General features: G+C 37.1%; 2 protein-coding genes and 1 long non-coding RNA gene across 3 annotated transcripts; all 3 read right to left on the bottom strand.

Annotated features, from left to right (window-relative positions):
* Positions 1 to 566: 566 nt before the first annotated feature.
* Positions 567 to 4,156, bottom strand: LOC107576828 (type I phosphatidylinositol 4,5-bisphosphate 4-phosphatase-A-like; the record flags this gene model as incomplete). Its single annotated transcript, XM_016262957.1, has 6 exons — positions 3,931 to 4,156; positions 2,356 to 2,549; positions 1,661 to 1,767; positions 1,420 to 1,525; positions 1,183 to 1,235; positions 567 to 686 (listed from the first exon to the last, which is right to left on the bottom strand). Coding segments are annotated over exons 1-6 (698 nt in total), but the record flags the coding sequence as incomplete, so codon positions are not given.
* Positions 4,157 to 7,178: 3,022 nt separating this feature from the next.
* LOC107576829 (uncharacterized) lies at positions 7,179 to 8,896 on the bottom strand. The gene is made up of 3 exons (XR_001608124.1): positions 8,793 to 8,896; positions 7,518 to 7,603; positions 7,179 to 7,435 (listed from the first exon to the last, which is right to left on the bottom strand). It is a non-coding gene; the product is annotated as an uncharacterized lncRNA (long non-coding RNA).
* A 69-nt stretch (positions 8,897 to 8,965) lies between these two features.
* Positions 8,966 to 10,232, bottom strand: LOC107576827 (protein PIH1D3-like). Its single transcript, XM_016262956.1, has 3 exons — positions 10,115 to 10,232; positions 9,929 to 10,007; positions 8,966 to 9,075 (listed from the first exon to the last, which is right to left on the bottom strand). The coding sequence occupies exons 1-3, from the start codon at positions 10,199 to 10,201 to the stop codon at positions 8,966 to 8,968; spliced, it is 276 nt and encodes a 91-aa protein (XP_016118442.1). The 5' UTR covers positions 10,202 to 10,232.
* Positions 10,233 to 10,473: the final 241 nt, after the last annotated feature.

Below are 10,473 nucleotides of genomic sequence, written 5' to 3'. Positions count from 1 at the left end.
AAAAAAAAAAAAAAAACAAGAAGGGGGGCCAACACTTTTTCACACCACTGTATATTTAATATGAAAATGGTTCACATTAAGTTATATGCTATTTGTGTAGTTAAATAAATCATATAAATATAAACAACAAAGCATTACATAAATGTGACCCTGGACCACAAAACCAGTCTTAAGTCGCTGGGGTATATTTGTAGCAATAGCCAAAAATACATTGTATGGGTCAAAATGATAGAGTTTTCTTATATGCCAAAAATCATTAGGATATTAAGTAAAGATCATGTTCCGTAAAGATATTTTGCAAATTTCCTACCATAAATATATCAAAACTTAATTTTTGATTAGTAATATGCATTGCTAAGAACTTCATTTGGGCGATTTTCTCAATATTTAGATTTTTTTGCACCCTCAGATTCCAGATTTTCAAATAGTTGTATCTCGGCCAAATATTGTCCTATCCTGACAAACCATACATCAATGGAAAGCTTATTTATTAAGCTTTTTTTGAAAAATTGACACTTAAGATTGGTTTTGTGGTCCAGGGTCACAAATATGGTTGATATATATACTGATGGATAAATATAAGATGCACACTCACAATCAGACCAGCGGCTGAGATGCTAAATAGCAAGCACAGCAGGTAACACCACAGACTCCGCCTCCTCGGATATCTCTGTCCAATCGAAGATCTGGTGAAGAAAAATAGAGAGAAAAAAAGACCAATCAGAGGAACAGCAGGGGATATGGAATGGAATATGCAAAACTATTTAAAGGCGAAGTGTGTAATTTTTGTACCATTAGCACTATAGCACTAATTATAAAAATAATGACCCGCCCCAAACTCATGCCATTGGCTGAGCCTATGTTGCTTTGTCTGTATGCTCAAACAAACAGAGCAATGTTTTGACAAGAGCCACAGATATGAGGGAATCAGTCAATGAATGGCTTAGTTATAGTCTCTATGTAATAAGCTAGGACAGGATGTTAAAATGTTATGGGACATTTATCAAAATTGAAAAAAATTACAGCCTGTAAAAAAAGGCAGTAATGCATTTCAGAAGCTAAAGCTGTGTACAGGGGGCTTAGACAGGCATTAAATGCTGACTTATTTGCCATCTAATAAAAGAGTTTGATTTATTTGGTAAATGCAAAATGTGTTGTGAATGTTGGCTCAGAAATACTCACACTTTTCTGCAATGGGGGCATCGAGCCAGTGTCCTGTCTGTAAATTCGGTCCACTGAAATGTTGAGAAAGTGGTTGAGCAGCTAATGTGAGGCAGTAGCATAAATAAAACAAGAATAAATTGCCATCTGATATTCGACTTTAACTTGATGCTGAACCTGAGCCGAGTGATCCGGTCAAGATGTCACTGCAGCGGAGAATGATACAGTATGATGTTGCTGTACTGTGTGTGTATGTACCAGGAAAGTGTTGCTGCAGTGTCCGCAGGAAACTCTAGCTCCAGCAGGTTGTGGTTCTGGACTGGCTGGACCCGGATGGACTGGCCCCAAATTTATGATCCTCTTACTAGTCCAGACATGGAGACAAACACATTCAATTCTTCGCATACACAATCCTGACTGTGACAAGACGATGTGTATTAGCGTCAAAGATTTCATTTGTCTTAAATTTAACTGTGTCTACTTCTGTTCTCTCTCTTACCAATAAGGCCGAGGGCAGGCGATCCTTTGGGATGTGACCTTGCAGATGAGAAGACAGTTACAAGGACACCGCACATATTTCTTCCCCGCAGGGGCATTCTTTATGGGCTGGAGAGAATGAAGGTTAATTAAAAAAATAGAAGGGAGGAGAGAGACAGAAAAGAGACAGAGTTAATTCTGGCTACGCAAAAACTAAAGTGTGTGTGGTTACTAAATGAAGTGATTTTATGTTTTGGCACTGTTAATCGATTACAAATTTCAATCAAATTAAATGTACTGTATGTAATGTTGAATCATTCAATGTATATACACTACTATTAAAATTAAGTTAAGTCTTGGTGAGCATAAGATACTTCTTTCTAAAACATTTTACTAACCACAATCTTTTGAACGGTAGTGTATCAATATTTGCTGACAGAAGCCCATAAACCGTCAATCAATTTGAATCAATTACTCAATTTGCGGCTCAAGATTTTTTGGCATTGATAAAAATGTATTGTTTACAGTCATGAACAATAAAAGTATTTTGAACTGAATCAATAGCTGTAGCATGCAAACAGTTATTAACAATAAACAAGTCCAAACTTAAGAATTTAACAATTGTTCAAAAGTTGACATGCTGCTAACTAATGAATCCTTCCCGAGTTTTGTAAAATTATGTATTAAGTAGTGTATATGTGCTCTGTCCCAACTCACTGTAGCTTCATTGCAGACTCCGCACTTGACCACATGTTGGTGAATTTTGCCCTCAACGCTGATGAGCGACTGGCACACCCTACAGCTGATGACTGGGGCACTGCCACTCTCTGGAGACGTCAGGGGGGAATATGGTGGAGGGTTCTCGCCCATCAACAGAGGGGGCTGAGTCGAGCTCGGAAACGGAGGAAAACCTAAAAAGGGAGCGATTGCCATTGCAGATTATGATAAACATTCAGTATGCAAGTTTTACTGTACCTGAAATCAGGATGAAATTAAAATTCACCCTATCTATTATCAAAATGCATGTTATAGATCTTATTGTGAACGATTTATCAATGTATGTGTAGTTTTTAACTTTTTTTGACATCTCGATCACGACTTCAACGCTGTAAATGTTTCATTTATACAGTACATCCATAATTTCTGAATAACAGCATCAGTATTATCAGTTTAGCATAGATACAGGAAATACTGGCTCATAAAATAGCGTAAAACATGAAAGTTTAATTTACCTTTCAAAGTTTAACTAAACACTGAAACTTGCACTTTGGGAAGGTGAAACAGTTCTGTCACCCAGGCCATTAGGATTAACAAGAAAATCAGATTTGGTCTCGAGATCTGCTGAAAGGAGCTTTATAAGGAGACTGCTGGAATGTGCCTAGTGGATCATGTACACATTTGCCTATAATTGTGGGGGCCAAATTTTTGAAAATGTCCTCACAAATATAGTGAAACATGTTAAAACTGATTTGAGAGGATATTTGAAGTAGTTCTTACTCTTTGAAAGCTCTCAAAATCAAGTCGTAAACTCCATACAAAACCCAACGCGTGTATGATAAAACTTAAATATGGTTTTCATAAAAATTCACCACATTAGTTAAAAATCCCCACACCAACATCATCAGCACGCCCTTTAGTAACTTTTTATTGGCCCCGCCCGCTCTGCGCAATGATTGGTTGAGGTTTCCTCAGGCAATAATTTCAGGCTTTCTGAATGGTCCAAAGATGTGCTAATCACATGTGTTTGGGTGTAGCTGGAGTTTTCGAATTCGGCAGATTACTGTAAAAGTGTACTAGTGCAGAGACGCACGACTCACCGGTAAATGTGGTTAAATGGGGACAATGAAACCTCAAATCAGTCATATGACTAGTTTAAGAAAATATTGCCCCTTTAATATTATAATTTGTCGCGGGAAGGCCGGTAACAGAACAGTAAACAGACCTGGACAACCCAACAGTGATGTTCATTCATTAGCTGCGTAACCGCCTCTCTAATGGATGACAAATGTATGCAAGGATCAATTCAACCTTAATTTTTTTGACAAAATAATATCATCCTCCCGACGCAGGTGTATCGTATGCAACTGCATTAAGTTATATGCGGAGCAGCCAGAAAACCATCTATTCAGGTCCTGCCTCCATCATCATCACCAGCGTGCAACATAAAGCAAGAATAACCGCACAGAACTGTACCTAACCTAAATCGTAGTAAATGCAGTAGTGTGCTTGTATATGTGTGTGTGCGCGCGCGGGCCCGTGACAGCGCAGAAAAGCGCCGCGCTCGCTACTCACTCTGTGGTTTGCTCGGAGCACCGTGTGGAGCTGCTCCGGGAGACACCCCGCCGTTACCACTGCCGAGAGCTCCATCACCGAGATCCGAGAGCAGCGGGGACCGCTCGCCATCCGCCATACCGAGAGCGAGGCGTAAAGAGGGGGAGCGGCGAGAGCTTGTATTGTTGTGCTACCGGAGTGTGTATGGAGCCCGCCTGCGTCACACTGGTACGTCCGCTGCTGTGGTAACGCGTGTGCGCATCCGTGCGCTCGGGGGGTGTATTACATGATAAGTTACCCCTGAGCAATAACGCACGAAACGCTGTTTATTCTGTCACTTACTGCCATTTCAAAGATCACTATATACGCAAGAGGTGTGTCTTCTCAAAAATGTGTGCAGGCAGAAATGAAGCACATTCTTATACAGCTTGTACAGTTGCTTGTGCCCTCTAGAAGCTTGCGTTCTGTAAGTGAACTTCGCTGTATTGTGCCATCCTAAAGAGGCACAAAATCACTTCCACGGACTTTTAAATTAAATGTTCCCTCCTGGTGGAACACATCTCTGAAGATTTAAGATGTAAAAACACACCTCTTCCATCTTTATTTGACCCTCTAACTCTATCACTCTCTATTCTAATTCTATTCTTTATATATATGTAGAAAACGTGCCCCTTTTAGACTTGCACTCTATTTATTTATTTACTAACTGCTTGTTTTCTTTAGTAAAAAACAACAACAACTAACACTGGCTTCTCTAATCTTTTTTGTATTCTATCTATTTGATTTCTTTTTATTATACAATTAACAAAAGCAAAAAAGGTATCTAACAAGCTTGCTCTGTTCTTTTTCTATTCTGTTTTCTTTTTATTTATTATATGATTTAAAAAAAAAAACTTGCTACGTGTACTGCATTAAGCTAACTGAGACTTGTTATTGCACTTGCATATCATTGCTCTTTTGTTGATTGCTTCCATTGTCCTCATTTGTAAGTCGCTTTGGATAAAAGCTTCTGCTAAATGTCTAAATGTAAATGTAAAGTGTCTATAGGAAACACCAGTAACAAGCATTTATATGTTCTATTCTTCATTAGAAGAATATGATCAGAATAAAACAGTGGTGCAGTATAAGTGCAGTGGTGAATACAAAGATTTTTAGCAGGCACCTGTTCCTCTTTGTCTTTGATTAGTAAGGTATAGTGTATTCAGGGACATTAAATAATAGTCTAATAGTCAATGGAACAGTTTATGGAACCTTTAGACTATATAACACACACACACACACACACACACACACATATATACAGTATATATAAATAGAAAAATTGTTTTGTATCATATTTGATACACCAGTGGCTCTCATAGTTGCTGTTATTTATGTGGCCAAAATATAAGTTCTAAGTAATTCTATAGCTTGTAATGTAAATCAATGAGATTTATAACAGTTTAGCACTTTATAACAGTACAGCATTAGCAGACAACTTGCATAAATTGCATATAAATACTACTTGTTATACTATTTGTCTGAATAATAGGTCTTATTAAGATGATGCTTATGGTAAATGTTTTTATGGTCAAATCTCCTTGCCAGCTAAGCCAATGCAATTGTATCATTTTTACAGTTTGCCTTAAAATATATTTTGAAAACATGAAGAGAAGCAATCACGAATTAAAAGAATTCACCATTTTAAAATGAAAAGAGAAATAAAAGAGTTTTATAGTATTGAATAACTGGACAGCAACATATAAAGGTACTTCTTACATAGGCACCTATTCCTTTCCACTTGGATTGACTTGATTCGGAAACATTTTATGTTTGTTTCCTGGTTCTAGTGCTATAAGTGAGGTTCATGTTTCCGGGTTGAATTCAAGACTGTCAGTGGAAGGCTGCAGAACTGTATCTGTAGAAGTTGTCAGCACTGTCTGTTCTGAACTGATGCAGCTCATGGTTCAGTCACTCTCTCTGTGTTTCTCTCAGGTCAGGTTGATGCAGTCCATTGGTCTGTTCATGGGCAGTGTAATCTCCAGTTCTTCTCTCTCCACAATGAATCTGGCATTCCCCTCCTGTTTGTGCACTGGGTGAGGCAGGTGAAGACCCAACTTACTGAAACAAAAAAGATGCACAGATATTTACATACAGTATGTAGTGAATACTATGTAAAACATTTTACCTATAGATTACTTACTACTTTGGAGTTCTGAGATCAAGAAATGTCTCCCTTACATCCAGCACCAAATCAGACGCTTTTGTATCTGGCAGTTTAACTCTTACCTTGCATGAGAAAAAAGAGAGATTTTGTGAGATTACACTGACAATACAACTTTTAAAATGAAGATCAGATCAGTCATTTGAGGACAGTCAAATGTTTTTACTCCAGTCAGCTTTTGCTATCTACATGCACCATCAAAGCCAACTCTATCTCTTTCAGGGAGGAGAAAGGATGTTTCAGACCTCAGCCTTTTTTTCTTCTTGCTAAATCTCGTTGCTGAATCTTAAACTTTAGATCTTTGAAACTTTAAATTAGTTTAAAAGGGGGGAATTTATAGTGTGGAAATCCACAATACTTAGAGTTGAGATTACAATTTATTCAATATTTCTCAACAGCTATGCTAATTACTGTGCACTGAAGTGAATTGTAACTCTTCAGAAAGTTCCATGCAACTCGTAAGCAACTTAAAGGAATTGATCACCCAAACACACACACACACACACACACACACACATATATACAGTATATATAAATAGAAAAATTGTTTTGTATCATATTTGATACACCAGTGGCTCTCATAGTTGCTGTTATTTATATGGCCAAAATATAAGTTCTAAGTAATTCTATAGCTTGTAATGTAAATCAATGAGATTTATAACAGTTTAGCACTTTATAACAGTACAGCATTAGCAGACAACTTGCATAAATTGCATATAAATACTAGTTGTTATACTATTTGCCTGAATAATATGTCTTATTAAGATGATGCTTATGGTAAATGTTTTTATGGTCAAATCTCCTTGCCAGCTAAGCCAATGCAATTGTATAATTTTTACAGTTTGCCTTAAAATATATTTTGAAAACATGAAGAGAAGCAATCACGAATTAAAAGAATTCACCATTTTAAAATGAAAAGAGAAATAAAAGAGTTTTATAGTATTGAATAACTGGACAGCAACATATAAAGGTACTTCTTACATAGGCACCTATTCCTTTCCACTTGGATTGACTTGATTCGGAAACATTTTATGTTTGTTTCCTGGTTCTAGTGCTATAAGTGAGGTTCATGTTTCCGGGTTGAATTCAAGACTGTCAGTGGAAGGCTGCAGAACTGTATCTGTAGAAGTTGTCAGCACTGTCTGTTCTGAACTGATGCAGCTCATGGTTCAGTCACTCTCTCTGTGTTTCTCTCAGGTCAGGTTGATGCAGTCCATTGGTCTGTTCATGGGCAGTGTAATCTCCAGTTCTTCTCTCTCCACAATGAATCTGGCATTCCCCTCCTGTTTGTGCACTGGGTGAGGCAGGTGAAGACCCAACTTACTGAAACAAAAAAGATGCACAGATATTTACATACAGTATGTAGTGAATACTATGTAAAACATTTTACCTATAGATTACTTACTACTTTGGAGTTCTGAGATCAAGAAATGTCTCCCTTACATCCAGCACCAAATCAGACGCTTTTGTATCTGGCAGTTTAACTCTTACCTTGCATGAGAAAAAAGAGAGATTTTGTGAGATTACACTGACAATACAACTTTTAAAATGAAGATCAGATCAGTCATTTGAGGACAGTCAAATGTTTTTACTCCAGTCAGCTTTTGCTATCTACATGCACCATCAAAGCCAACTCTATCTCTTTCAGGGAGGAGAAAGGATGTTTCAGACCTCAGCCTTTTTTTCTTCTTGCTAAATCTCGTTGCTGAATCTTAAACTTTAGATCTTTGAAACTTTAAATTAGTTTAAAAGGGGGGAATTTATAGTGTGGAAATCCACAATACTTAGAGTTGAGATTACAATTTATTCAATATTTCTCAACAGCTATGCTAATTACTGTGCACTGAAGTGAATTGTAACTCTTCAGAAAGTTCCATGCAACTCGTAAGCAACTTAAAGGAATTGATCACCCAAGCTTGTTTCTTCATCTGAACTGATTTGGGGAAATTTAGCATTACATCAGTTGCTCACAAATGGATCCTCTGCAGTTAATGGGTGCTGTCAGAATGAGTGTTCAGACAGCTGATAAAAACGTCATAATAATCCACAAGTAATCCACACAACTGGTTTATTAATTAATTTATACAACTGGTTTATTAATCACACAATTAATGTCTTGTGTGAAATGTGAAAAATCCATCCCTTATGGTCCTCTCAAATCAAAAGCCACCAACATATTTGTTTAGAACTGTTTTTGCTTGTAAACTGTGTTTGATCTGTGCATATCTCTCCCCTGATTCAGACAAGATTACTTTTTCACTGGAGAAAGCAATATTATGTATATAGGACTATTTCAGCGGGAAGCAAAGGTATAACGTTAAAAACATCTTAATGATGCATTTGTTTCTTACAAACATGCAGACATTCACTTCACAAGATATGAATTAATGGACTGAAGATGTGTGGATTACTTGTGGATTATTGTGATATTTGTATGAGCTGTTTGAACTCTCATTCTGACGGCACCCATTCACTGCAGAGGATCTATTTGTGAGCAACTGATGTAATGCTACATTTTTGAAGAAACAGACTCATCTACATCTTGGATGGCCTGAGGGTGAGTACATTTGTCAGCGAATTTTTACTAAAAAGTAAATGTAATGTTTCTAACACACTTAACATTTCTAACACACATGCTGTATTGATGTTTAAGATTTAATGAGTGAGGAATAAGGAGTACCAGCATGCTGTCACAACACATGGATGAGGGATCCTTTCTGCTCAAGCCAAGAAACAAATCTTCAGTCCCAACAGACTGTTTCAGCACAATCTCATACCTAATCAAAAACACACACGGTGAGAGGCAAGCTCACTTACAGCCCATATGTGATTCTGTCATGCATGTATTTTGTCTTACTCTGGCTGTGGCCTTGGGTCGGTGAGGTCATCAAAATGTGCTCCCTCTGTCACTTCATCCTCATCCCAGATGTTTTTGCTGTACTTCTTCACATAGGCAGTGCTACCTAGAGGGAAGAGAGAGATAAAAAGGATATAGAAGGATGCTTTAATGCTCTCAAAAGTGAACCCATAAATACCAGCATAATAATAAAAAAACATGTAACAATGTTTAACAAATTCAAAGAAATTATATAGCAATTCCAAAGTTAAAATACTATATATCAAAGTCAAGTGAAAATGTATTTCTATAGCACATTTAAAAGCAACAGAGTTGCGCCAAAGTGCCGTACAACAAAACACAGTATATAAAAAGCATAATAGGAAACATGCATTATATGAAAAATAAACACATTAAAATAGAATCAGGGCAAACTGACATCAAAACCTTAAACTGACATTAATCAAATGCCAGAGAAAACAAATAAGATTTGAGAACAGACTTAAAACTGGCTAGTGAGGAGCAAGTCTCACATTTACAGGCAAACTATTCCAAAGTTTAGGAGCTGCAGCTGAAAAAGCCAGACCACCTTTGGTTTTACTGCGACAACGTGGGACAGTTAAGAGAAGCTGATAACTAGACCTAAGTGCTCTTTGAGGAGAGTAAGGAATCAGAAGGTCACTGATGTATTTTGGTGCAAGACCAGATAAAGCCTAGTACACAAAGACAGCTATTTTAAAATCAATTCTAAACTTTACAGGAAGCCAATGTAAAAATTGTAAAATTGTAGTAATGTGATCCTCTTTTTTGTGTGTATATATATATATATATATATATGAAATCATCTATATTAAATATTTGTATTATAAAATCTAAAATTACTTTTAAATATGTATTATAAAATGTATTTATCTCTCTCTCTATATATTAAACATGATTAGCTATATTACATCATTTTATGCTATATAAATGCATTATACCCTCTTTGTTGTTTTTTCCCGAAGGTGCAGCAGGAGAGCCGATATGTCCCGGGCCCATCCTCGCCAAGGGCTTCACTTGCTAAAAAGAAAAAGAAAAAAAGGGCGGTTAATTATGAGTGGACTTACATCCTTACGCAAAAGTTCGACAGTCGACAATGTTAAGTAGCACTTGTTAGAAACTCAAACCTGGAGATCTTCTTCCTCATCTTCATTGTTTGGGGAGAGCAGAGCGGACAGCGCCTGGAGATCATGCACGGACGCGAGACCCTCCATCTCTGTTATTCGATAAGTTTGGACTAGAAAGTGAAGGTGAGTTTTATATAAACTTTCTTAGTACTTAGCGTCGCTACGCTGCTCTTCCGGGTGCTTCGTTTAGCGTTTCCATGGTGACTGACTGTACTAACAACCGTTGCTAGGCGTCACGGCGTTTTCGACTTTGTTATAACTCACAAAACCACTATCGATGCAAATCAGTTATCAATTGCAAATTTACAGCTGGCTTACTGTGAAGTCTTAGGTCTTAACTGATATAGTTGTATTTTAAA

Source organism: Sinocyclocheilus grahami, unplaced genomic scaffold, assembly GCF_001515645.1.
Source record: "Sinocyclocheilus grahami isolate Dianchi unplaced genomic scaffold, SAMN03320097.WGS_v1.1 scaffold4422.1, whole genome shotgun sequence".
Taxonomy (NCBI): Eukaryota; Metazoa; Chordata; class Actinopteri; order Cypriniformes; family Cyprinidae; genus Sinocyclocheilus; species Sinocyclocheilus grahami.
Note: the sequence above shows the minus strand (reverse complement) of the source record. Positions and strands in the feature narration are given on the sequence as shown.

Excerpts from the sequence above, each read along its gene's own strand:
- LOC107576827 (XM_016262956.1), bottom strand. The coding sequence starts at position 10,201 with ATGGAGGGTCTCGCGTCCGTGCATGATCTCCAGGCGCTGTCCGCTCTG. Across the intron at positions 10,008-10,114 it reads ATGAGGAAGAAGATCTCCAG|CAAGTGAAGCCCTTGGCGAG; the intron begins GTTTGAGTTTCT and ends TTTTCTTTTTAG. Across the intron at positions 9,076-9,928 it reads GGGAAAAAACAACAAAGAGG|GTAGCACTGCCTATGTGAAG; the intron begins GTATAATGCATT and ends TCTTCCCTCTAG.